At 57.1% G+C, this 24,021-nt stretch overlaps 11 protein-coding genes across 11 annotated transcripts; 4 read left to right on the forward strand and 7 right to left on the reverse strand.

Annotated features, from left to right (window-relative positions):
* Positions 1-217: 217 nt before the first annotated feature.
* On the reverse strand, positions 218-3,818 carry PUNSTDRAFT_132165 (transcription factor; the record flags this gene model as incomplete). Its single annotated transcript, XM_007381498.1, has 17 exons — positions 218-563; positions 614-896; positions 950-1,118; positions 1,172-1,198; positions 1,254-1,566; positions 1,623-1,717; positions 1,771-1,846; positions 1,914-2,024; positions 2,083-2,247; positions 2,299-2,632; positions 2,683-2,824; positions 2,876-3,106; positions 3,163-3,447; positions 3,505-3,565; positions 3,619-3,688; positions 3,745-3,754; positions 3,804-3,818. The coding sequence occupies 17 exons, from the start codon at positions 3,816-3,818 to the stop codon at positions 218-220; spliced, it is 2,733 nt and encodes a 910-aa protein (XP_007381560.1).
* A 206-nt stretch (positions 3,819-4,024) lies between these two features.
* On the forward strand, positions 4,025-5,695 carry PUNSTDRAFT_50794 (HAD-like protein). The gene is made up of 6 exons (XM_007381499.1): positions 4,025-4,211; positions 4,273-4,380; positions 4,437-4,758; positions 4,813-5,266; positions 5,379-5,518; positions 5,599-5,695. Exons 1-4 carry the CDS (start codon positions 4,073-4,075, stop codon positions 4,994-4,996), a joined length of 753 nt encoding a protein of 250 aa, XP_007381561.1. The 5' UTR covers positions 4,025-4,072; the 3' UTR covers positions 4,997-5,266; positions 5,379-5,518; positions 5,599-5,695.
* A 404-nt stretch (positions 5,696-6,099) lies between these two features.
* Positions 6,100-7,000, forward strand: PUNSTDRAFT_132168 (uncharacterized protein; the record flags this gene model as incomplete). The annotated part of the gene is made up of 4 exons (XM_007381500.1): positions 6,100-6,411; positions 6,468-6,586; positions 6,638-6,755; positions 6,809-7,000. The coding sequence occupies 4 exons, from the start codon at positions 6,100-6,102 to the stop codon at positions 6,998-7,000; spliced, it is 741 nt and encodes a 246-aa protein (XP_007381562.1).
* A 57-nt stretch (positions 7,001-7,057) lies between these two features.
* Positions 7,058-8,118, forward strand: PUNSTDRAFT_36029 (kinase-like protein; the record flags this gene model as incomplete). Its single annotated transcript, XM_007381501.1, has 5 exons — positions 7,058-7,249; positions 7,303-7,482; positions 7,537-7,605; positions 7,656-7,865; positions 7,924-8,118. Coding segments are annotated over 5 exons (846 nt in total), but the record flags the coding sequence as incomplete, so codon positions are not given.
* A 204-nt stretch (positions 8,119-8,322) lies between these two features.
* Positions 8,323-10,766, reverse strand: PUNSTDRAFT_43097 (uncharacterized protein; the record flags this gene model as incomplete). The annotated part of the gene is made up of 6 exons (XM_007381502.1): positions 8,323-8,611; positions 8,770-8,834; positions 8,920-9,379; positions 9,436-10,315; positions 10,369-10,626; positions 10,682-10,766. The coding sequence occupies 6 exons, from the start codon at positions 10,764-10,766 to the stop codon at positions 8,323-8,325; spliced, it is 2,037 nt and encodes a 678-aa protein (XP_007381564.1).
* Positions 10,767-11,537: 771 nt separating this feature from the next.
* Positions 11,538-12,451, reverse strand: PUNSTDRAFT_50797 (uncharacterized protein). The gene is made up of 3 exons (XM_007381503.1): positions 12,026-12,451; positions 11,742-11,931; positions 11,538-11,682 (listed from the first exon to the last, which is right to left on the reverse strand). Exon 1 carries the CDS (start codon positions 12,395-12,397, stop codon positions 12,164-12,166), a length of 234 nt encoding a protein of 77 aa, XP_007381565.1. The 5' UTR covers positions 12,398-12,451; the 3' UTR covers positions 11,538-11,682; positions 11,742-11,931; positions 12,026-12,163.
* A 274-nt stretch (positions 12,452-12,725) lies between these two features.
* On the reverse strand, positions 12,726-14,046 carry PUNSTDRAFT_142200 (uncharacterized protein; the record flags this gene model as incomplete). The annotated part of the gene is made up of 2 exons (XM_007381504.1): positions 14,005-14,046; positions 12,726-13,174 (listed from the first exon to the last, which is right to left on the reverse strand). Coding segments are annotated over exons 1-2 (480 nt in total), but the record flags the coding sequence as incomplete, so codon positions are not given.
* A 184-nt stretch (positions 14,047-14,230) lies between these two features.
* PUNSTDRAFT_142201 (glycoside hydrolase family 43 protein) lies at positions 14,231-15,741 on the forward strand (the record flags this gene model as incomplete). The annotated part of the gene is made up of 6 exons (XM_007381505.1): positions 14,231-14,330; positions 14,389-14,693; positions 14,752-14,811; positions 14,879-15,113; positions 15,181-15,249; positions 15,313-15,741. 6 exons carry the CDS (start codon positions 14,231-14,233, stop codon positions 15,567-15,569), a joined length of 1,026 nt encoding a protein of 341 aa, XP_007381567.1. The 3' UTR covers positions 15,570-15,741.
* A 575-nt stretch (positions 15,742-16,316) lies between these two features.
* PUNSTDRAFT_28382 (RNA recognition motif 2) lies at positions 16,317-16,812 on the reverse strand (the record flags this gene model as incomplete). Its single annotated transcript, XM_007381506.1, has 4 exons — positions 16,317-16,383; positions 16,437-16,487; positions 16,539-16,623; positions 16,680-16,812. Coding segments are annotated over 4 exons (336 nt in total), but the record flags the coding sequence as incomplete, so codon positions are not given.
* A 4,085-nt stretch (positions 16,813-20,897) lies between these two features.
* PUNSTDRAFT_99414 (guanyl-specific ribonuclease C2) lies at positions 20,898-21,715 on the reverse strand. Its single transcript, XM_007381507.1, has 4 exons — positions 21,519-21,715; positions 21,366-21,442; positions 21,216-21,301; positions 20,898-21,158 (listed from the first exon to the last, which is right to left on the reverse strand). Exons 1-4 carry the CDS (start codon positions 21,691-21,693, stop codon positions 21,098-21,100), a joined length of 399 nt encoding a protein of 132 aa, XP_007381569.1. The 5' UTR covers positions 21,694-21,715; the 3' UTR covers positions 20,898-21,097.
* Positions 21,716-23,056: 1,341 nt separating this feature from the next.
* PUNSTDRAFT_63409 (guanyl-specific ribonuclease T1 precursor) lies at positions 23,057-23,624 on the reverse strand (the record flags this gene model as incomplete). Its single annotated transcript, XM_007381508.1, has 4 exons — positions 23,057-23,117; positions 23,170-23,255; positions 23,308-23,384; positions 23,447-23,624. 4 exons carry the CDS (start codon positions 23,622-23,624, stop codon positions 23,057-23,059), a joined length of 402 nt encoding a protein of 133 aa, XP_007381570.1.
* Positions 23,625-24,021: the final 397 nt, after the last annotated feature.

The following is a 24,021-nucleotide window of genomic DNA, read 5'->3' on the forward strand; positions in this document are numbered from 1 at the left end:
TTACCGGGCTGTATTATAAACGAGAGGGTTGTTCACTTAGCACAACAAAGAGGACTACGCAAATGGTAGACAGCACATGAGTTCTTGCATCAATGTGGCATTGACCCCTAAGTGGCAGCGAGGTGGTCCGATCTCGGCCATATTCTCATCATCTACAATGGCAAATACGGATTTGCCGGATACATCGGTTACAACACACGAACCGTTCAGCTCCGCTCTACTCGTCTTCCTCGACGTCGCCAAACTCAAACATGCCCAGGCGTTCGCGCTTCGCCAGCGTGACGCTCTCCCGCAGGTTTTTGACGAGAGCGGGATAAGCGCCGAGGTACCTGCACCCCTTCCTGTCGACGATCGCGAGACCCTCGCGAAGCAGGTCGGCGTTGATGCTCTTCGCGGGCTCGCTGGCAGTTGGCGGGTCCTGAGGGTCGATGAGGCGCAGGTGGAGGAATTGGCCTTCCCGGTGGTCGATGTTCGCGATGAGCTTACGGCCATCGGATAGCTGACGGAAGCGGTCCACGGCCTCGGAGTAGTATTCGCTATCGGGGCTGACGAGCTTGACAAAGCTGCAACATCATTCAAGCCGCTGCCTAGATGTTGATAAGATTACGCGTACCTTAGTCGCGCGTCATGCGCCTGCCCTGGTAATGAGCGGAACTTCGGGTCTAGGGGGCGGATGTCCTTGAAGGAGACGGTGTCTTGATTTCCGTAGTCGATGAAGGTAACTTCCGCCTCCTTCTTGACGGGCGATGACCGACGGATTTTCGCGCGGTACCACTGTCCATCAGAGAACTTGGCTGAAACTAGCTCGCCGGTCTTCGGACTGTAACCAGCTGGTAGGACCGCGGTCTTGTGGTAGAGTGAGAAGTCGCGCATCAATTTCTCCAGCGATGCGATGCCTGTATGGTAACGTGAGCAAGTAGCATAGCCAGAACATTGATTTTCAGGCTACCTTCAGTGTTGAGTATTTGTACGGAGAAACCGAACTGCGGCGTAGTCCTGATATCGCTGACGATAATATCTATGTACTCAGTTCTGAGGGCGGACGTGTCGTCCTCGGAAGTGGCGGCGGCGGCGACAGCAGCAGCTTGTTCTGCTTCTGCGTCGTAGTCCTTCCATAGCTACCAATGACGGCTTCAATATGCATGCAAAACATGATCAGCACTGAACCTACACCACGCTTCGCCGCCTTGGCCTCCGCCTAGATGAAGTGTCTAAGCACAATGCACACGTCATAAAGGATGATGAGAACGAACCTCTGCGTCGTAAAGCTGGCGTGCCCAGCTCAACCCCTCAGCAGAGTAATCATGTACGCTTGCCAATCCCTCCTTGGCGAGACTGATTGCGGCGTTCTCCTTGTTGACGTACAGTGCGCCGATGAAGCCGCCTGACTTGTCCACGCTGTCCAGCTCGATCTCGCAGTCCCGCTGCATGAAGCGGCGGTTTGCGAAGTCCGCTGCCTCTGCGCCCATCGGCTCAGATTTTTCAGAGGGATTACGCGCAGTCCGCGGGGCGCGGATTCCACCAAGTACGAGGGTCAGAACCTGGTTATCCTTCGGCAAGAGTATCCTTCGAGAGCGTGAGATAGGTAGCGGAGGGCGCAAACAAGGCGAAAACAAGCCTACTTGAAACGCGAACCGGACGCCACGTAGTCGATCACAGCGGGGATCTTCCCCTGTCGCTTGAACCCGTTCAAGAACTGGGTTGCGCGAGTGTGGGTCTAGAAGAATTGGGATCAACACTATAAGTCGCTGTTCGAAGGTAAACCATTACCTCAGAGATGTTTAGAGGCTGTTTTGGCGCAGGTTGCTCCTTTCCCGAATGAATGCCACGTCCCTCCGTCGCAGCACTACGAGAAGACTGTGAGGGAATCGCACATTTTCGAGGGATAATACTGAGCGAGAGTATGCACTCACGTCTGTTCGGCCGCCATGAGCTTGTCGTAGTCTGGCGAGCGGTCCTCGTCGTCGCGTTTGTGCCGCACGACGCTCGCGAGGCCCTTCTCAATCAGCTGCTCAGCAATGTTGCTGCCGAAAGTCCGAAGGTGAGATCCGCAGGGCTGAGCAAGACAGCCTCTCAACTTACGCGTGACTGTTGCCATATCGGATGGTTGCGCACTCTCGCTCTTCGTACTCGCCGTCCCTCGGTTTAATGAAGTCGACATGAGCCTTCACGTGCTTGCCGATGAGCTTGCGACGGAGGAATTCGCGAGCTTCGTGGGCGTAGTAAGCCTGCTTCGGGTCTGACATCCTGGCTGAAGTTCATCAACCGTACTCGACCACGAGGAGTCGACATACTCACTTGGGGCCTCGCACAGAGCTCAGCTGCACTCTCCTCTCCTTGCCACCCGGTCCGCTCTCTACTACGGAGATTTGGTCGCCAGTCCACACACGGACAACATAGCCATCGAACTCCCTCGAGGCGCCATTCGCGGTAGACGCGCCAGCACCATTCGTTTTAGGTGCAGTAGCGGACGCGTACAAGTATGCACGCTTTTCCTTCGCCGAACGCTCGGCGGAGCGTAGCCGCTCCATCGTACCCGGTATGGTGGATAGCATTCCAGCGTGCCAGTCGACAACCCGCGCAAGGCCCGATGCGACAAGGTGCTCGGCAACATTGCCGGCGGGATGCAACACTGCAGTACCTCGTTAGCACGGTAACTGGATAGAATGCTGCCGGACAAACCGAGGCCGATGAATATGCTGGCGGTTTGGGGAGCAGGCGCGCTGCCGTTTGCTTGGAAGGGCGTCGCGGTTGAGCTAGGGAGCGAAAGGAGCGTGACCTTGACGCCGCGTTGGAGGAGCCTCGTCTCAGTGAAGAATTTCGCCTAACCATGGGTATGGATACCTAGTACTGCAAGGTGGTCATGTGAGCTCACCTCCTCTCCCCATTGCTCGCTCGTTTCGCCCTGCTTCCCTGCCGCACGCGGGCTGCGAACGCCAGCGAGCGCAATGTTCGCGAATTGGTGATCGCCGTCTGGCAGGAGCAGCCTGACCCGCACAGTTGATCCATCCTTGACCTGCTCCACGATGGCGTCCAATTCTTTGCCTTTCCATTCGCTGATGAACGCGTGCGAGTCGGTCGGCATCATGTAATGGACGGTGCGGGCCTGCGCGTAAACATTGTCGTTGGACTAGGGCGTAATTACTTATAAATGACACATACCTTGGGACCGTGAGGGTTCCATACACCCTTGCCGGCGCTCTGCGCTTCGGCCTCGAGTTCCTTGCGACGCAAGTCGTCGTCGGTAGGGTCCCGCTTTGCGTCTTTGACCTTTGCCCAGCCAGCCTTGAGGAGTTCGGCCGCAACGTCCACGCCGGAGATCTCGGCCGTTCCGATGTCGCGCTGCACGTCGCCCTCGCCAGGAGGCAAGGTGTGCGCGACGCTAAAGGTCACGGGTTTACCGACGGCATGCGAGCGGAGGAATTCGCGTGATTCGAAGGCCCAAGGCTGAACATCGGATTTCAGCCTATATCAGTGCAAGCAGAATTGATGTTCGAGAAGTACCTCGTCTTCGCGACTCGAAGTACCCATGCGAGGCGCGATGATGTCTGTCAAGTGCAGGATCCTATGTCATCGGTCAAACGACGTGCAGAAAGACTTGAATAGCCCGTTGCGTACCTTTCTTTGGGAGGTTGGCCATTAGGACCTGGGCTTCCCCGGAGTACGAGGGTGTCTCCCGAGATGACAGCTGAACATCCTATTCGATCAGGAAACGCGGCGGCGATCGCTGTGTTAAGCACATACACTTGACGATCTGCTCCAGGCGAGTCAGCGAAACTCAGCGCACACATTGTAGCGCTTACAGCCTTCATTGCCATTTTGTACGAGCCTTCGATGTTTGGGCAGAAAAGAACCAGGAGGAGATCGTGAAAGAGTACGTTGGGTCGCGTGCGGGTGCTTGCCAGCGAGGATATATGAGTCCACGTGGCAATCTACGCACTCCACGTGGGCGTGTCTCCGTCGCAATGTCGCTCGGAACGGGATAAGCTCTCGGACGAAGGGAGCGAGGAGGGCCGCTGAACTCGGCCAACCTCGTTCTCTGCAACCTTGAGATGATTTTTCACTCCTTAACATGATTCGTCTTGTTACGTTTGACGCATTGCATACCATCATACGCCCGCGTCTCCCCGTCTATGTGCAGTATTCGCAGACTTTCGCGCCGTACCTCGGCACGCTCGATCCCGACAGGCTCAAGCAATCCTTCAAAGCCGGCAAGTATACTCGTGGTCTCCTATGTGGTCCTCGAACCGCGTCATGATAGCCGTCTCCCAGCGTTGAAGGAATTGCAGACCTCGAAGCCTCTATACGAATCGGGGGCCGAGGGTTGGTGGGGCGAAGTCATCAAGCGCACGGCCTTGGGTGCCGGTGCGAATTCGAAGGGTGTGTTGGTCGAATGTATACGTAGTGTTTTTGGCGGAAGCTGATGCTACGGGCAGCCGTCGACGCATCACTGCCGGAGATAGTGCCCCGTCTCATGAAGCGTTTCAGCTCAAGCGAAGGGTATGCCCTGTTCGCAGATACGCTTTCCACGATCCAGAACCTCCGTGAAGAGAATATAACTACGGGCGTCATTACAAACGCGGACATGCGCATCGTATCTGTGATGGAATCGCTGTCGCTCGGTCATCTTCTTGATCCAGTACTCGTCAGCGAGCAAGAGGGAGTCGAGAAACCTGCGAAGGACATCTTCCTGCGAGCATGCGCCAGAGCCGAGGTGAGGCCCCACGAAGCCCTACACGTCGGAGATGAACTGGACGCGTAAGTTCAGCTAGGCCTCATAAACACAACCACGACGCCTGAGCTAGGACACAGAGACTTTCATGGGGCGACGAAAGCTGGACTGCACGCGCTGTTGCTTCGGAGATCGGGTCCTGAAGGTGAGGAAGCAAGGAAGGAGCCTGAAGAGGATTTAGAGGGCGTCGTCGTCGTCGAAAGCCTGTACGAGGTGGTTCAGTGGGTCAAACAGCACGGAGGCGCGCAGCCTCCTCCCCTATAGATATTATGCAAGTTTGTTATATAGAACATCTGGCCTTGCATCGCCCAGCTACCTCACAATCCGAATGTCTCAGCAACTGCCGACGTGGGCGGCTGTTCTGTATCCGTCAACGTCTGTTCGATCCACGTCCGTTCGCGCGGGCCGACGACGTCCTCGAGCCTGTCGCCGAGCTTGATCATCGAGTGTCGGATCACACGCGGGTCTCGCTTCATGATGTTCTTCAGGGAGTGTAGCGTGCGGGGAGAGGCGTCAAAATGGAGCGACCAGTAGCTGTAGAAAAGCTCGCATTAGCTGAACGGCACGGAATGGAGCGTTGACCAAAGAGACGAAGGGTGAGTGTACATATCGTAGAACACAGGATGGAGTGAACCATGACACGCACTCTCCGTGCTCATGCCATCGTTGGTGAGCCCGCATCCTTTGCGGGAGCGTCTTCGTACCCCAGTAGTCGATGTTCCGCACCACCCCTGCGTTGTTCATGACATGCATAGAAGCTTGCCGCACGAGCTCTTTGATATGTTTCTAACGTGTGTACAAGGATGCGCGGAATATAGTCATTGAGTTCGAGCGCGCAGAGTAGTGCCGATGATGCGGAGACGAACATATTCTCGGAAGTGCGCTGTGATGCATATCATCTCGTACAACGGCATCTTGTCGTATGCTCTTCGGGTTCGCGGGTGTTATAAAGAGAAAGAAAACGCGGCAGGGAGGAGAAAGTGCAAGTGGTCAGTGCAAACGACCTCGCTGCGGTGTCACTTGTTGAGAGACTCGGACCAAAATCCGGGAGTTCTCAGGTGACTTCGGCAGCTTCCGTCGCTCATTCTTCTGTCTTCACTACGTTTTACCTGCCAGTGTTTATTGGCTCACATCTTCCACCCGGTGGCATGCTATACGTATCAACACTGTGTTCAAACTTTTCCCGGACGTTCTCTCTTTTACTGTCTTTTCCAGTTTGGTCATGGCGTTGCAGAGCCTACCGTAAGCTGTGCGTAACAAATTTGGCGAACGCTATGCACCGCGAATACCCGTCCTTCCCGGACTCGTGCATATAAAGATGGCTATCTATCAGCGACTGCATCACATACCTCCCGATTACTGTGTTTATGCCCTCGTCGACCACGCCTGACCAGCAGAGACATGGACACGACCACACATTGGCCGTTCTCAGCGATCTCGACTACGCACTCCTCGCGGAAGAGCGAGTGCCAGACGTTGCTGTTCTGCGGACCTTAGAGGATGGATCCGTGCTATGTCTCAATAGAGAGGGAAATGTCGGCCTGGTGACCATGTCCACTGGCGAGGCGACCGATCTCTCACAAGACGTAGAAATCATTGGACTGGTCGGCGTCCATCGCCGTCTAGCTGTATTGCATCGTGACGTCTCTGGGGTAGTCGATTCCCTACTCGTATCCAATGTCCGTACGGGCGTACCTGAAGGATCAGCATCGTTCCCTCTAACGCTCCCGGACAGCATCGGGTGCAACAGATTGCCCAAAGTTGTCCGTTGATCAAGTCGTGGAATCATTCCGGGTCCGGAGGTGAATATGACGCGAAATGGAAGCCGCCGTCCACCCTAGTGTCTGCGCTTGAGTGGGTCGTGTCACGAAGCTTACCTGCTCTCGCGGGCTCATGTATCATTAGAGCAATGGAGCTTCTTCACCAAAGCCTCGAAAGCTGGCTGACATGGTCGCCAATCAAGGCTGTACTCAAATGTGAATACATCAACAGATGTCTGGGAGATATTTCCAGCCTGTTCATGGTGAGGAACAACTGTGCTCTTTTCCTTCTTCCGACTGATCAGCAATGAGCCAGGAGCAGGTCGACGATACGGCGCTTAACCACGTTCTCACTGGGGTCGTACCGGCTCTGGACGCTATCTTTTCATCCGAGGAGCTGATGAAAGAGATGATGCTCCTGGAAGACATCAAGGCGCAGGAATTCATCAATCTTTTGGACGAGGCACGCCCCCCCGCCCAACAGATCCTTACACCATCCTCACGATGACTACAGGTATACTCGTGTGCTCCTGGTGATTTGTTCCGTAGGCAATGCCGGAATTCACTGCGGAAACTTTGTGGGCAGACAGGACTACTCCCGGCAGGCTCCATCCTTTCCGACGAGATTGAATTGCCGATGACTGGACCCAGTGCTGCCGGTGGGTTCGGTGACGTCTGGAAGGCCCGTTGCGCCGGGCAGATCGTAGCGCTGAAAACGCCGCGAGCCTTCATGCGATCGTCTGACAGGCTCTCCAAGGTGCGCCTCGGCGAGAGCGGAGGTGCAAAGCCGCGTTCTCATCATATCTACAGAACCTATGTCGGGAAGCAGCAGTTTGGCGCAAGCTCAAGCACGCTAATATCGCGAAGTTTCTCGGTGTCTATCGCAATGCTGTTCAAGGTATAGATCTCGCGATGGTGAGCCAGTGGCACGATAACGGTAACGTCAACGCGTATCTCCTCAAACGCCCTCGTGTCAACCGTCTTGAACTCGTGAGTTCTGTATGTGGCCGATGAAGGTGCCAATCTGAGTATATTGTCTTGTAGGCCCTGGACGTTGCTTCCGGCCTGCGCTACCTTCATACGAACTACCTTGTGCATGGAGATATCAAAGGCGTACGCATCTGACGTTCGGCTCTTAGCCCCTTGTTGATCTATCGTTACAGGCTAACGTACTCGTGGACGACGAGGGTCGCGCGCAGTTGACGGACTTTGGTCTTACGGCCGTTATGTACGAGTCGGACGCTATCGGCGGGTTAACGACGGCGTCGTTCCACGATGGATCAAGTCGATGGATGGCTCCGGAGCTGTACGTCGGGAGCGTGCGCCTGACCCCAGAATCGGACGTGTATGCCTTTTCCATGTTGCTCTTCGAGGTGCGCGTGCGTTCTTCGTGCGCGACAGTATGCCTCGCTCATCGGAAGAGTCGTCCAGATATACGCGGGACAACCACCATTCCATAGCTGCCGAACGGACGCACAAGTGTTCCTCATGGTGCTGCGAGGAGAGAGGCCTGTGCGGACTGTCGAAGCGACGCTCAACGGGCTCGCGCCGCAGACCTGGGGACTGATGGAGAAGTGCTGGGCGCAGCGACCGGGAGACCGACCGAATTTGTATGACATCTCCCGCGTCTTACAAGACGTCTACATCAACGGCGGCGTCCGCGTCCGGAGTACGACGGAATCGGAATCGCCGGAGAATGAGGCCGACGGCGGCGACGTTTGCGATGACGACTCGTCCTCCGAAGCATCTAGCTGTTCGTCACCAACGGGGCAGCGAACCTGCCACGGCGATTCGGACACGCCCGCAAACCCGGGTACGGCTCTCCCGTCGTCAAGTGGAATCCCGTCTCAGGGTGTTCCTCCTCTTGGCACCCCGGACTCCGATCTCGGCGCTGGAAATGGCCCCAATCCTCTGCGCGTGCGACGCGGTTTCTGGAACCGTAGAGGAGACCACCTGACGTTCGACATGAGGGTCGTTCTCGCGCCCCAGCACCGCTGGTATCCACCAGAGCTGGAAGATTACCCAGAGCCCCGCGACGGCTACCGCGACAACTTTGGTCTCCGGGTCATGTACGATGCACGTAGGCCACAGGTCCCCGGAGGAACCGAACGCTACGATTCTGTGAGTTTCTTTGCGTGCGTTGATACCTCAAATCTCAACTGGAAGCACAGTTTGTCGAGTATTTCGCCGATCCGTCGTGGAGCTCTGGCGCGTCGTGGTCGACGGTGTACATGCATCCGCCGCGGAGCACAGCATAGGTCGGCGACACGTAGCAACCTCCCGTTCACAACGGTTTCGATCACAGGGGCGACGAAGGATACGTCGGGGGAATCCTTGGATTCCTGTAAAAGAGGCAGTTGGTATCATACATGTATCCTAATCTACAAACCGGTGTCCATCGATACAAAAAAAACAGCCTCCTCAAACCTGTGGGCCCGCGAGCCTAACCTTATCCTCCACGTCGCTCTCGTACAACTGGAACGCCTTCTTGAACATGCCCGCGAGCTTGCGCACCTCGCGGTCGAACGCGCCCCGGTCCTTCCACGCCAAGCGCGGGTCGAGCACCTCGCGCGGAACGCCCTCGACGTTGGTCGGGATCGAGAGCCCGAAGACGTCAAAGGTATCGTACTCGGCGTTGAGGAGCTCGCCCGAGTGCACGGCGTCGACGATGCGGCGGGTGTATTTGAGCGGGCATCGCTTGCCGGTGCCGTACTTGCCCCCGGTCCAGCCGGTGTTGATGAGCCAGCAGTTGACGTTGTTCTTCGACATCCTGTCCGCGAGCATCTCGGCGTACCGGCCGGGGTGGAGGACGATGAAAGGTGCGGAGTAGCAGGTGGAGAAGGTCGGGATGGGCTCGAGGATGCCGTCTTCGGTGCCTGGCGTTTTTCTGCGTGCTGGCGTTAATACGAGGATGGCTGAATACGTCAGGCAAGAAGGACTCACGAGGTGTAGCCGGCGAGGAAGTGGTAGCTCGCCTGCTCGGGAGTGAGCTTGCTGATGGGCGGCAGCACGCCGAAGGCGTCGCAGGTGAGCATGATGATGTTGCTCGGCTGCTTGTCGACCACGCAGGGGATCTTGGCGTTCGGGATGAACTCGATCGGGTAGGCGCACCGAGTGTTCTCGGTGATCGCGGTGTCGTCGTAGTCGGCGACGCGCGAGTTGGGGTTGTAGACGACGTTCTCGAGGATGGAGCCGAAGCGGATCGCGTTGAAGATCTCGGGCTCCTTCTCGGCCGAGAGGTTGATACACTTGGCGTAGCAGCCGCCCTCGATGTTGAAGACGCCCGTATCGGACCAGACGTGCTCGTCGTCGCCGATGAGCAGTCGGCGGGGGTCAGCGGAGAGCGTGGTCTTGCCCGTGCCGGAGAGACCGAAGAAGAGGGTGACGTCGTCCTTCTCGATGCCGACGTTGGCGGACGAGTGGAGGGAGAGCTGGCCGAACTTGACGGGCTGGAGGTAGTGCATGACGGAGAAGACGCCCTTCTTCATCTCGCCCGCGTACTCGGTGCCGAGGATGACCATCTCCATCCGCTTGAAGTTGATCTCGACCGAGGTGGTGGAGGACATGCCCTTCGTGAAGCGGTTCGCAGGGAACTGGCCGGCGTTGTAGATGATGAAGTCGGGCTCGCCAAAGTTGGCGAGCTCTTCCTCCGTCGGGCGAATGAGCATGTTGTTCATGAAGAGGGCGTGGTAGGCGCGCGCGCAGATGACGCGGACCTTGATGCGGTACTTGGGATCCCAGCCGGCGTAGCCATCGAAGACGTAGACGTTGTCGCGGGTGTTGAGGTAGTCAATCGCGCGTTCACGGTTGATCTCAAACGTGTCTGCGAAGCCAACCTGAGCTCGACGTGATCGCTCGCAATGCACGGACACTTACGCTCGTCCAACTTGATGTTGACCGGACCCCACCAGATGTCGTCCTTGCTCGTCTCTTCGAATACGATCCGCTTGTCCTTCGGACTCCGACCGGTCTTCTTTCCGGAAAAGTTGATGAGGGCCCCCGTGGAGGAGATGATGGCGCCCTCGTTCCGGATCGCGTCTTCGTACAGCAGGGCGACCGGCGCATTGCGCTTGATCGTGACCCGGTCCATGTCGAACCCGGCCTGGGAGAACATCTCGATATCTCGGCCAATGACTGCAGGGGGTATTGGTCAGATCGTCGTCGCGATGCGTGTGATCCCGGCACTCACGGTTGTCGGTGTCGGCCGCCTGCGCATAGTACTTGTGCAGGATGTGCGGGGTCACATACGGGGTCTGGTGGTGAGAGAGGACCATGGTGGGCAAGTCGCTGGTGGGTGTCTTGGACAAGATGCGGGGGGTGAGACCGGTGGAAGTGGGGGTGTCGAGCTGGGGTGGGGTAGCTCCGGATCGGAAGAAGTTCTGGAACGGCAAACGCGATAGTGATCAGTCGCTATTCTCTGCGCGAGCGGGGAACGAGGCGACCGCGGACATGTCGAAGACGACGACGACGACGACGACGACGACGACGAGGTCGGGGGGTGGCGAATACACACTTACAGTGTTGGTCGAGCACGTCGCTCGCTGCCTGGGACTGACACTCCGCCTGGGGTACGACTTTATATTACGGACTGCACGGGCGGGGAGCATAGCCCAACGTCATATGCTCCGGGGGCGCCCGAGACGTCCGGGGGTCCGACGAACGCTGCCCAACGCTATCACATGCGCCAGCGATCCCCGGTCCTCCTCTGCTCACCTCTGGCCAGTGGCGTTGTCGCGGAGAGCTACGAGAGCGGAGGGCGACAACCCGCGGCCGTGCGGTGCGAGCATGACCCGGTCAGGTCCGTGCGCGTCGAAGACACCAGCCGTCGAATCAACGCCTGCCTCAGCACGACTCCCGCCTCGAACGCTACGCCTCGTCCAAGCCCGTGGCAGACACGGCTCTCCGTCTGCTCGCTCGCGACTTTCTTTCCCCTTCTGGTCTTTCGCGGCCCGTCCTGCGGTCCGATCGGTCTGGCCTGCCATCGATCTCCTCCAACAGCGCGGCCCTCCGCGGTGCCCAGCAGCGCGCTGTTGACGACTTTGCCCGACGCACTCTACCACACTCTGCACTCATTACCGATCATGTGATATCGCTCAGGGAATGGACACGAGAGTGACACGAGCGTATACGACTTGCACCGAGCCTCAGGCGTCCCGTTCGCCTCCAACCGTTCCGCCGACGTTCTGCCTGGCAAGCTCTCTCGGCCTCTTACCGCTATGCTCCGTTGATCCGTGAACACCCTGCGGCAGTATGCGTTCAAGTTCGCCTGAAATACGGCTTCCGGAAACGTCTCTTCTCTCCGGTTGACTCTCTTTCCACCGTCTACCGTTGAGCCCGGGAATCTATCAATTCAATGACTCCTCGCACCCGGTGCCAGAATCATCGTCAAGGAGGATAGTCGGTTGCTTCGGAAATCTCTGGAAATCCGTTTTTCTCGCGGTTTGTCTGCACGTCTGAGGTCGGACGCGGATAGGACTGACGCTATCTTGCACTCCGGATTCGTCTGCCTACTTCTTCCGGTCGACGCGGCCAGGGTACGCTAAATCGTCTTCTGTGCTACCTTCGATACTGGTAGAGTCGCCATCGCTGTTCAGGGTCCAACACCCCCCCCCGGCATTTGGACGCTTCTCGACGCTAATTCTACGCTTATTCCATGCGCACCGCAGCCTCTTCACCCCCATGAAAATCGCGTGACGGAGAAACGTGGGGTAAACTCGGGAATATCCCAGGTATAGATTGACGTTGTTCTCCTCGGTCCGCTACGAGGGTTTCGGCTTCCGCTTGGGAACGCTTGGAAACGCGACAGGATTACGGCGGTTTGCGCGTGAGGAAGTCGCGATACGCTTTCGGCCGACGCGTTTGCAAGGCTTGATCCGCCCCTCGACGATGCTACGCCTTCTCCCATTATATCCTCCGACAACGCTTGTCGCGCACCCAGGTTCGACGATCGGCTTCTCCGCGCCACCCCCACGGAACCTTTTGAGCTGGGCGTTATCTTCGCGTGTTGTCGAGGAATAAATAGACGCGACGGCCAAAGGACAGGGTCGACGCGGGGAATATTCGGATTTGGTGTCAGAATTGGCCGCAGCGATATTTCTACCTGCGGACGCTGTTTTCGAGGGTTTGAGAAAGACGCGTCGACACACGGTGAGCGAATATCGCCTCGCTGGTCAAGTCGCGTGCCCTCAGAGGTGTGAAGTTGAAGACGTGGTCGCGTGCAGAAGATAATGATACATTGCTTGCTAATTGTTCGAGGTAACATCCGAAACGTCTCCCTAAACCCATGCAGAAATGCAGAAACTGATGATACAGACAACTCTCCCTCTCCCCGTCGCTCATGCTCGTGTTGTTGGTACAATCGTACATGCGCCCCTTTTCTGGATTCTGGGTATCGTATTGGCCGTTACGACCTGCGCGACGCGCTCTGTGCGTTTGAGCTGGTTTGGTTCGCGTGCGCTCCGTGACCGAAGGAGAGCTGCGCGGTGTTGGGCGTGGGTGGGGGTGACATCGTCGGGGACTGCGGCTGGCGCGGGGAGCAGCGCGTGAGGGGTGCACCGCCGATGTAAGCGGACCCAGATGCGACGGCTGGCGCAGACATGTTCTGGCTCTGATTCGTTGAAGTGGACTGTGATTCGTCGGGAGGTATGGCGGGAGTTGGAGTGCGCTGGGTCGCAGTGATGATCTGAGAGCCAGAGTGGTATCAGCGTCGTCGCTCGTTCCGCGAGACGGAAGCGCGACACTCACGGGTTTGACAACTGAGTGGATGTGCGTAGGGGCGACGGGGAACTCTCCTGTTCCGGGATGCACAGACCGCGGCCCTTTATACTTTCAGAACGAAGGTGCTGTAGGCTCCGGCCATCTATACGTGTTCATTGTCCCAAATATTGCGCGGTTTTGGATCGCCGGAGGAACATCGACCCTTTGAGTCGTTCGGTGGCAGACTCGGCTGCGGGGACCCAAGGTCGAGAGCGCTGATCGAAGGGGGCGACTACCTCTTTCGTGCATCCAGTTGCTTGGCCTTGATTCCTTCCCCGCTTCTATTACATTCAAGGGTAGTCAGGCGAGTTGGGGTGCCTAGATTGGAGAGTGGATCGACCGCTTGTTCCCTTATCTAGGCTCGGGCTATGCCAGGCAAAACCCCTCTCTGCGTGTTATCTAGGCTAGGGCTATGCCAGGCAAAACCCCTCTCTGCGTGTTGGCTCATATCCACCGTCTGGGCGATGCAGCGCAATAATCACGCGGCAGATAGCCAACATACCGCCTGCGGGATGCTGTGGTGTCCAAGGCACTCAAAAGTCGCGCGCGATCTGGCCAAGATAGGAGTAACCAGCGAGAATTACATAGCGTTCTATCGATCATCACCTTTGCGCCATACCCGGCCCTTCGTCCGCAGCGACACAGTCACCTGCCCCTCGACTATTCCTGGGCGGCTCTTTCGAGGTGTTGCAGACTCGCAGGTCGTGCTCGCCCGGAGTCGTCGCTCCAAGCTGGCCGCGGCTTCGCGCAACTCACGTGCGAGACCCGTGGCTGTGCATGCGCGCCATTTCCGGCCATTCCGATTCGTCGTCGAAGCGCTCAGCGCCATCGGATGTTAAAGTGGATGACCAGAACATCGTGTTGCAGTTACCCAACGATGTATCACGCTGTGATGCATCATCTCTGCTTCGCGAAGGGCAGTCGATAACTACAAAAGACCAGCTGAAAGTCGGGCGAATCCGAGCGGGAGCAGATTAGCACCATGCGCTCTCTGGGCAGCTTCCTTTCCACATTGTGGATCACGACCTTCGTCTCCGTCGTTTCTTGCACTCCTCTGCGATCGAGGGCAACGTACACTAACCGTCAGTTATTTACTTAGAGAGATCGACGGTGGCCGCTTCACGCACATAATTGATTTAGCCATCGTTCCGGGCACCGCGGCGGATCCTTGGGTGCTTCAGCACGGCGACTTCTACTATTTGACCTACACCACTGGCGACAATGTGGAAGTTCGCAAGTCTTCAAACTTGGCTGAATTCGACGTCACGCCCTCCGTCGTTTATGCCGCCACAGGCACGCAGACCGACTTCTGGGCGCCCGAACTGCATTACATCGACGGCGCATTCTATATATACGTTGCCATCGACGATTCCAACAATAACAACGACCACCGCATGTACGTTTTACAGGGGACGAGCACTACCGATCCCACCCAGCCGTTCAACGTGAGTATTCCTCTCGTAACCGTCTCCAGAGATATCACCGCGCGAACCCCCCGCGCAGATGGTCGGCAAGATCGGAACGGCAGACGACAACTGGGCCATCGACGGCACGGTCCTTTTGGTGCGTTTCAGGCCGCGGTGACTACGATGCCCGTGTCCTTGCCGACCAGCTTTCTCTTGCGTCACAGTACGGCACCGGCAAGATGTACTTCATCTGGTCGGGCTGGACCGACCCGTCCAACACCCTCTGGCAGAACCTCTACATTGCCGAGATGGACAGTCCGACCCACATCACCGGTGACCGGGTCCTTCTGCACGAACCGAATCCGAGCTGGCAGCAGACGGTGGATTCGGCCGGCGTGCACGGAATCAACGAAGGCCCCGAGATCCTTGTGAACGCCGGGAGGACGTTCCTCGTTTATTGTCAGCATGCACTCGCTCTCACATACCGCTCGCCGTGACTTTGACATAAACTGCCTCTATCGCCCAGCGGCTGCAGGAAGCTGGACCCAAGACTACTGCCTGGCATTCATGGGCATCGACAACCTCGCAGACCCACGTAAGACTCGATTCATCAGTACGTATGTAATACACGACTAATAAAGAACCCCGCGCGCCTCAGTCGTCAGAAGCAACTGGTGGGTGCTCGACGATCGGCCGGTGTTTTGGAAGTCGGACGTCGCGTTCGGTCCTGGTCACGCTTCGTTCCCGTACGATCGGAATGGAGTCCCGTACATCGTGTATCACGCGATGGCCGACCCGAACGCGGGCTGGGATGGGCGCACCATCCGCACGCAGACGTACGGCTGGAACTCCGACAACTCGCCCGCGTTCCCCTCGCCGTCCGCGCTGGGCGTCGAATTCCCTCTTCCAGCTTGATGAGCTCATTCACGGCGTTCGATGTGTGCAGCGCCTCACGGCTTCATAGCGGGTGCGGAGCCTGTCGAGTCCAGGCTTGTCATTGATGAAAGTAGAGCTTACGGTTATTCGACACGACCACGATACGGGGTCTACTATTAGCACTATGTACAGTAACGAAAACGATGATTTTACAGGTTCGAGCGGGGATGGAAACGGACGGACAACACGCGCAGTCTCGACGACAAGGGGGACAAAAGGTTCGAACAACACGGGGTTCAACAGAAGGTGATGAGAACGATCGAAATTAGAGCGGCATGAATGAAGAAAATTGTAGTACAAGTTCGCAAATAGAAAACACACGGCAAACATGCTGGCAGAGACGAGAGCAATTATACATTGATTGCGAGATGAAACGGCTTCGGTCCGCGGGATGCCAAGAGTCCAGCAGGGAATTGCGGCGACATCGTCTAGTAATCAGGGCCATATCGAGAGCGAGAGTGCAACTGCATAGCAGCGAGGTATATACTGTCGCGTCGCGACAGAGCGGAGGCGAAAGAAGGTGTGACGAGCGAGAGATGCTCCGCAGCCTCAAGTGTTACGCATGCGGTCGCGCCCGAGATGGTGTCGAAGGCCAGCTCCGCCCGCGTTGGGAACATACAACGTGCCGCGATTGTGAGAGCTGCGCTCCTTCCTGCGGAGATGAGTTGGCGCAGGGAAGGGCTCGGGCTGGCCCTGATTCGGACCGTCTGAAAAGAAAATTTTAGGACGCCACGCCTCGCGTTCGTCCATGATACACGAATTTCTGAACTTCTCGATGAGGGCTTCCTTTCCCCTGCGAGACGACGGTTGAGTCACAACCCTCGATTCGGGTTGCAGATGACCTACTGGTAGTTGGCGTAGCTCATATGCAAAACCTTCTCACTGGAGTACATGTTCCTACAGTATAAAGTTGTAAGAAGCGCATCATGACAAACGCGAAGAACATACCACTTGATACCCAGCCTTGCCTTGGCAAACTGCAGGAGGTCCTGAACGGTGATGAAGTTGACGAACGCGTAGCCGACGTTGCAACCTACGCAGGAAAAGAAGTTTACTTAAGCATCGCGAGAAGCACGAGAACGTTCATACCGTTCTGGAAGTCCATGCGCAGATAAAGGAAGTCGATGCGCCGCGGGCAAACGTCTTCGATGTAGGAGAGAAGATCTTGGTCGGTCATCTTGTTGGGAATGTTCTTGATCATCACCGTGGTCCGCGTATCGACGCCGCCCTCGATCTTGGCCAGGTTGAGCTGGTTGTGAGACGGTACGCTGCCTGCAGGTGCCGAGGGAGGGTACGGAATATAATCAGACGATGCAGTTGGCGGTGGCACGAGGGCCCTAGGGGGACCGTGCTGCTGCGTCGCTGCGTATGCATATTGAGGTCCAGGTGTCACCGGGGCGTGCGGAAAATAGTCGACAGGATAATGCGAGGCAAAAGGAGGACGCAAAGAATAATCATAGGCAGGCGAGGGGGTGTAGCCGCGAGGATCGTACGGTGTGGTGGGGGAAGTAGGGAACACAGGCGACGTCGGAGAGTAGAAAAACGACGGGTGGACAGCATCAGGGTGTCGAGGAGGGCTGGGATTTGGTGGCGGATAATTGATATAACCATAATCGAAGGTAGGAACAGGAACAGGAACGGCGGCCTGCTGTGGAGGCATCCAGTAGCCGGAGTACGTTTCAGCTGGAATGGAGGCGTTGTGTGCCACCGGATACAGCTGACGTGGTGCACCGTGCTCCTGATGTGGCCCTGGGGCAGCGGCAAGGACGGCGGTAGGACGTTCCTCTGCTGTCAATGAGCGACGACTGTTGTCGCCTTCCAGGGACCTGATGGCAGTCGAATCGAAGAACAAAGAGTTGGAAGGCCGACTACCGTGCATCGGTTCAAGCCCTGCAGACGTTTCCTTGATGGAAGGCTCCATGCGTGTCCCATCCTCGGAAGCGTCCTGGTTGCCAGCGCTGACACTGATGCTTCGAGGTCGCACCTTACCACTGTTATTGAAATACAGCCGACGGGGAGATGTGTCCTGATCATCGAGATTGGGGGGTTGCTGCGACCAGGTTGCCAGTTTGCGGGGTGTGTTGTTGGTCGTGCTAGAGCTAGGAGCAGGAGAATCAGGGAACGATGCGTGATGAGGGCTGTCGGGAGGAGACGAGCCAGTCCTGCGCCGCTGGCCGGGTTGGATAAGAGGCAACGAGGCTCCTGAGAGGTTACGCACGCGCACAGGAGAGGGAGTGTCAGGTACATCAAAAACATTGCTGCCAGCGACAGAGAGGGTGCGTCCACGGTGGTGGCTCGAGGATACGGATGGAAACGGAATCACCGCCGGGGAAGCAGGCGCAGAGTCGAACTTGGGAACAACTAGGCGAACACCTCGAATCGACTGAGCAGCCAACAAATCTCTGGCAGCAGACGCGTGCCGCACGTCGAAATATTCAACACGATACACCTGGACAAATACGCAATTGAATGTCTTGGTGGATTTGGTCACGGTCTGCACTCACGCGATGGTCGACTTGCACCAGAGACTGCAGTTGACCGAAGGAAGCAAGCATGTCCCTCATAATGGCTGGGTCCATGTTAATATCGTCCGCGGTGACGGACAAATCCCCTTCCGTCTCAGCGACGAATGCGGACCTGCCGATGTACTAAGCAACATGTCAGCGATGACCTGTACTGCGTTGGGTCATATGAGCGCTCACTCTCTCCAACGTCGTAGCCGTGATAAATCTGGCCGATAGCATGCGGCCGCCAAAAGCAGTCGATATCTGTGAGGAAAGAAAACGCTGAGCGCGGGTGGCATCGCGCGTGTCAAAGAACGCAAGAATGACGACGCCGTGGTCCGCCTGAAAGCGAGGCAGTATGCCCTTCACGTCGCCGCAGCCCGTGAACGCCTCTTTTAGTGAAGATGACTGCGCATTGTTGGGGACGTTGCCGACCTGCAACAACACGCAACGAATTGTCAGCGAAGAGTTGCGTGGGGAACTAAAACATCGGAAAACAAAACAAGCAAGTGAACATGCGATTCGGTACGCAGCATGCGTATACGCGCAGAGAAGAGCTGATTAGGCAACGATCAACAGACGAGTGGACTCACCAAGAGGAAGCGGCTAGGGGTATTGTCGCTGCCTGCGTCTAGGTCGAAGTCGGACGCGTTAACGGAGTCGCTATCGGACACGGATGTGGCGGTCGACTTGAGAGAGGCAATCAACGAGGAGACGTCGAGAGAGTCCACGCTGTCGCCCGTCGAGGAGGTCAGCGAACCCGAGCGTTGGGTGGTGGGCGAGAGGTGGCCTGGGGTGCCGTGTCCCCGCTGCTTTGGACTCGTCTGGCTTCCGATAAACAGGCTTCGGGCCCACCTAGCGGCGAGGGGGGAGCCTGGCTCCGGTGGGGTGCGGGGAGAATTTCCCAGGGCCTCCTGGCCGCTCAGAGAGGACGGGGTCAAGGGCGGGGTGATAAGCGTGTGCGACGATTTTGGAGCTTGCGCCAGGTCCAGCGGACACAGGCGCGGGCGCTGGCCGGTGGGCGTGCGCGATGTCGGCGTGGGCGACTCGGGTGAGCGCGCGGAGGTGGACGGGCTGGAGTCCATCTGCGGCTGGAGCCTGCGCGAGGGCGATCGGGTCGTTTGTCAGACGCGTACGATCGGCTACGTCACGGACACAAAGAAAAACGCGCTACCTGAGATCAGGGAACGACGGTGCGCGCGGCAGACGATGGGGCTGATCCTGTGGGCTGGCGTGAGCGCGTGGGCGGCGCGGGCGATCGCGCGGGCGGACCTTGTGCTCAAAGCGGTCCATGGGCGGGACCGCGCGACGACGGGAGACGGCAAGAAGGGTGGACGGACGACGGGAGGGGCGAGGATTATATGCGGCGCGGGTGTCACACGCACTTGTCCAAAACGCGCCGACCGCTGATCAAACACGGGCAGGAAATCGCGAGGGGAGAAACAACGCGGACGGGCGGGGAAGGCGGCAGCGAAATACCCCAAATGGCGCCCGGAACGCAAACGGAAAGGACCTGCCCCGAAGCGCCAGCAGAAACAAGGTGCGTGGCTCCATTCGACCCAGCCCAAGACAGATCGGAGCAGCGTGTGTGCGACACCAGCGAAGATCTGGCGATTGGTCCGCACACCCGCAACGCTCGGCATCCTCCCAAGCATGGCCAGAATCGCTGTCACATCTACCCAACTTCGGTCATGTCCCAATGCGCGACCCCTCCACGTGGTCCGTATCAGCGCGCCTTCTTTAATAAAAATCAAATCCAGCCTGGCTTCCGGCGATTCCGGCTCTCCGACCGTCCGTACGTGCTCGCCGACGCCCGATGGTCTGGCCATCGCATAGCATGTCCACAACGTTGGACGCAAACCCTCGTCCGATGCGGAGCATGGCTATGTCACTCCGCGGACGGCGCATGAGTGTAGTCGCATACCTATTCGCAATGCTGGCGCATCATGAGGAACAACAGTCGGTGCAGAGCCAGGGCCGACGTGCTGGAGGGGCGGCCAGCGGGCACTGCCATTTTCCCACTTTAGTAGGGTTTAATATAGCCTCCGGAGCTGACATAATTTACCTCCGAACGGTCTGCCGAGCGTATCTTGTTTATTACTCTTTTCTGGTCCTTGCAAATTGCTGACGACTCCGTGCGGCGCTCGTAGCCGCGATTGCGACCGCCTAGGCTGGGCCGCATTTATACTGGAAAAGGTGAGATTTGCGGAGGTTATGTTGATGGATTGGCCCTGTTGCCCTTCAGGCGACCATTCATCTGTGATACTGTGTGGATATGTCACTCGTTGATCCTTGTACATCTTCCCGGCGGCGTGGATGACTCACGAACGCGTTGTTACCGTAAGACAGCGAACGCAAAACCTTCGTCGCGCTAGAAGCGCCCGGTCGATCTCAGCGCGCTGGAAGGCTATCAAAGTTGCGCGAGCTGTCAGATTCGACGCGGGGTTCGCCCTTCGGAGCCTTTCGGGCCTTGGCTCGGCCTTGGTGTTTGGCGTGGCAATGCACTGCATCGTCCTTGACACAAACGCCGGACTACGGACGCGAACAAATCCGTACAGACCATGCGCTCTGATTCAGAATAATGACTTGAACGGTTCATTCTGTGATGAAGAGTGCTGGTAGTATGCACTATGCTTCCGTGCAGCTTTCCGCGCACATCTGTCAATCAAAAGAGTGACGTCGATGCTAGTACATAGCTCGCTTCCCTGCGATTCATTGGCTGAGCTTCTTGGGGGAAGATGCACCATCGTCATCGTGAGTCGTGACATGCTACGAGCTCGTAAGCGTCGCCCTGCTTATCCGAGGTTCATCCACCATATTGATTGCCTTCGTCTTACAGCATATCCCGTCCCGCACTCTTCGCAAGATACAGCCAAGTCCCACCGATATCAATTACGGGTAACGTACAACATGCACCTTCCATTGTCCTCGTAACCGTCCTCATGCAATTTCTCATATAATCACGGCAGAACAGCCGCAACACGCTCCCGCCAGACGCCACTATCAATCGCCCTTGCAAGAGACGAAACCATTTTCTTCGGAGGCGCCTGTGTGTGTAATCACGCTGGTCGCATGCGGTTCAACGGCCTGAGGAACAACAATCGCTGTGAAGCACACTCACGCGCAGTACGTGCCAGCCGTGTTGAACACGACTCGGTCGGCTCCTGGCGAGCCGCCCGTATACGATCCGCTCTCCAGAATGGGGAACTACGCGAACACAGTGCGTTATACACGGGAATGAACGTCGGACCAGTGTTGAGCTGCTGCTCACCTCTTGCCACGAGGAGCCGGAACAGAACAGGTCGAGGCCCTCGTCATTGAAGAACTGGTGCGGGTACTCGTCCGAACCTGGTCAAATCTCGACATGAGCGACACGCATTTCTCAAACTGGTTACAGAGAGCGATTCGGCACCCGCCGACTTACCCAGCGTCTTGCCCTCCTCATGCAGGTCGAATCCTTGGTCGACGGCGTTCACCACCTGGCTCACGGAGTATCTGTTGCTCCCGCAGGTCACGGTTCCGGATGGAAGCGCCCGGCGTCCGGGCAGGGCGGCAATACTGCCAACGACGGCCAAAATGGCGATGATCGTCTTGAACATGGCTGGCCGTGCGTCCTACAGCTGTCCGATCAGAGACGGATCTCTACGACCGCCCGCAACGCCTCTTTTATACTCTGTCGCTGGGCTGCATGCACCGAACGTTGCACATGTTCCGGATGCTCACCATGGGCGATATCGCGGAGAGCGACCCATGCCTGGATCACTGTTGGATAAGATGCGCATGCTCTACGAACGCACGGTCGTGCGTATGCCGACATCCTCGAGCTCTTTTAGAGAGAGCCATCAGGACCGTTGGCCTTCTCGGCGACGTGGAACACCGTACTCTGCCAATCATCTGAAGGGAGGTCACGCTGACGACCGCCGTTTGCGGAAGCGTGCATGTGGTGAACGTGCACAGATGACTTCCAGACCTGGATTCGACCGAGGAACGGTCTTCACAAAGCCAGCATGGGGTTTGCTAAAATTATCTGCGTGAGAGGAGCGGTTTCTCTCCGTGCGAGACTGTGCTGCCAAATATAGCACGCCGTATGCTCTTCCGTTTGCTTGTGGTATTGTATCAGCCACCATCGAGTGCGTAGCTGGACACGCGTGTTCCTCTTCCTATCGACCAGGGAAAAGTGCACTCCTCGGACAACTGGACAGCCCTCATGCGATGCTGGCGCTCGTCTGCATCTCGGCTGTATGATCGTCGCTCCACATGCGGCGGGATCTTTTGGCTTTGTCGCGTCCAACACGGGCTCAGCAGCAGTTCCTGATGGGCTCGAGCGGCCTGGTTGTACGTCTTTCTTCGTCTGCGGGTCTTCCGAAAAGCGGTTCCTCTACCGATCTGTTGGTTGTATTGACCGAAACTCGCGTGAAGACCGTTGATCTCGCGACATGACTCTTCCGCGCTTCGCTCCAACTTCTCCGGTCTCCCGCCGGTGGGGCAAATTCACAACTTTGAGAAGGACTGTATAGGCATTGGATACGAACATCGGAGGAAGATCGGACTTGGCTTTTCGTGCAATCTGTGGCCGCTCGGTGAAGATCAACGAAACATGGCGCTCAGCGCTTGAGGCGCGACCTGTGCCGCTGCGCCATTCCATGGTCTGTGCTCATTCTCCGCGGCTGCACGTCTCCCCTGCATAGCGACTTGTTCCTGGATCTACGTGCCACTGATCGCGGTTCGGCTCTTGCAGCGTGCCACGTAACTATTGTAACACAGCCTCTCGGCGGAAGCGAGAGATCGTCGCTGTTTGCATATGCACCGCTGATAAGTAAGTACTAAGTACCGCTCCGTTCGCATCGCACGATTCCCTCATGTTATATTGCAATATAGTGGCACATGCATGAAATACGACGATCGTGTACCCTCTTTTCATATGTCAACGATGCCCTCCGGCCCCCCGAAGCAAAACGGGAATCAATCTCCCTGGCAAGAAACAAATCCGTTTGTCGATGATGCCCCTGTATGTGTGGCGACACTAATATACGCTGTCAGTGACACTATCCGTGGAAACTCGTCCCTCAACTCACGCGCAATAAGTGCCAGAGGTGTCGAAGATGACCCGATCGGCGCCAGGAGAACCGCCAGTGTAGACACCGCTCGTCAAGATCGGGAACTGAATAAGGAACTGAGCCGTGGGTCTAGGACGGGTTAAAGGCAATGCCTACCTCTTCCCAAGACGAACCGGAGCAGTAAAGCTTCAGTCCTTCGTCGTTGCGGAAAGTGTGGGGATAGTCGTTCGAGCCTGGACGATACCGTCAGTCACCGGTGCTGAACAAGACTTCCTTATAGTCGCGGATGACCTACCGACTTCAGTGCCGGCTTTGTAGTCCTTGTATCCCTGGGATACCGCCGATGACACCTGGCTGACGCTATACTTGTGGCTTCCGCAAGTGACAGTGCCGGACGGTAGCGCCCGGCGCTGAGGGAGCGCCGATACAACACCGCTGACGACAAGCATCCCGATCGCGATGGAGCTGAACATCGTTGAAACAATCGGGATCGCTTGCCTGAGGACGACGAAGGACAGCGTATCGACCTCATCGTATGTCGATTTTATACAATTCAGCGAGGAGTGTCCGACATCGAATTGGACGCCTTCGCAACATTTCTTGGCGTAGGCGACAGACGCTCGATAGAGAGCCTTGCAAGGTGTGGTTTGCAGGCGTTGAACGCTTATCGTGCATACGTTCCTCAGCTTCTCCGAGGAATGCCTTATGGGATCTTGGGAGATATGTTGCATCGAAGCACCGCGATGATACAATGTTCGGCTTTCCACATGGTTGATCAATGATTTCAGACAGCGAAGTGCATTCGAACTCTGAAGAGAGTTGGTTTCTTTGATATAATGCACGTGGAAACAGCATTCTCCGGCTCCGGAT

The sequence above is a fragment of the Punctularia strigosozonata genome (genome assembly GCF_000264995.1).
Source record: "Punctularia strigosozonata HHB-11173 SS5 unplaced genomic scaffold PUNSTscaffold_3, whole genome shotgun sequence".
Lineage (NCBI taxonomy): Eukaryota > Fungi > Basidiomycota > Agaricomycetes > Corticiales > Punctulariaceae > Punctularia > Punctularia strigosozonata.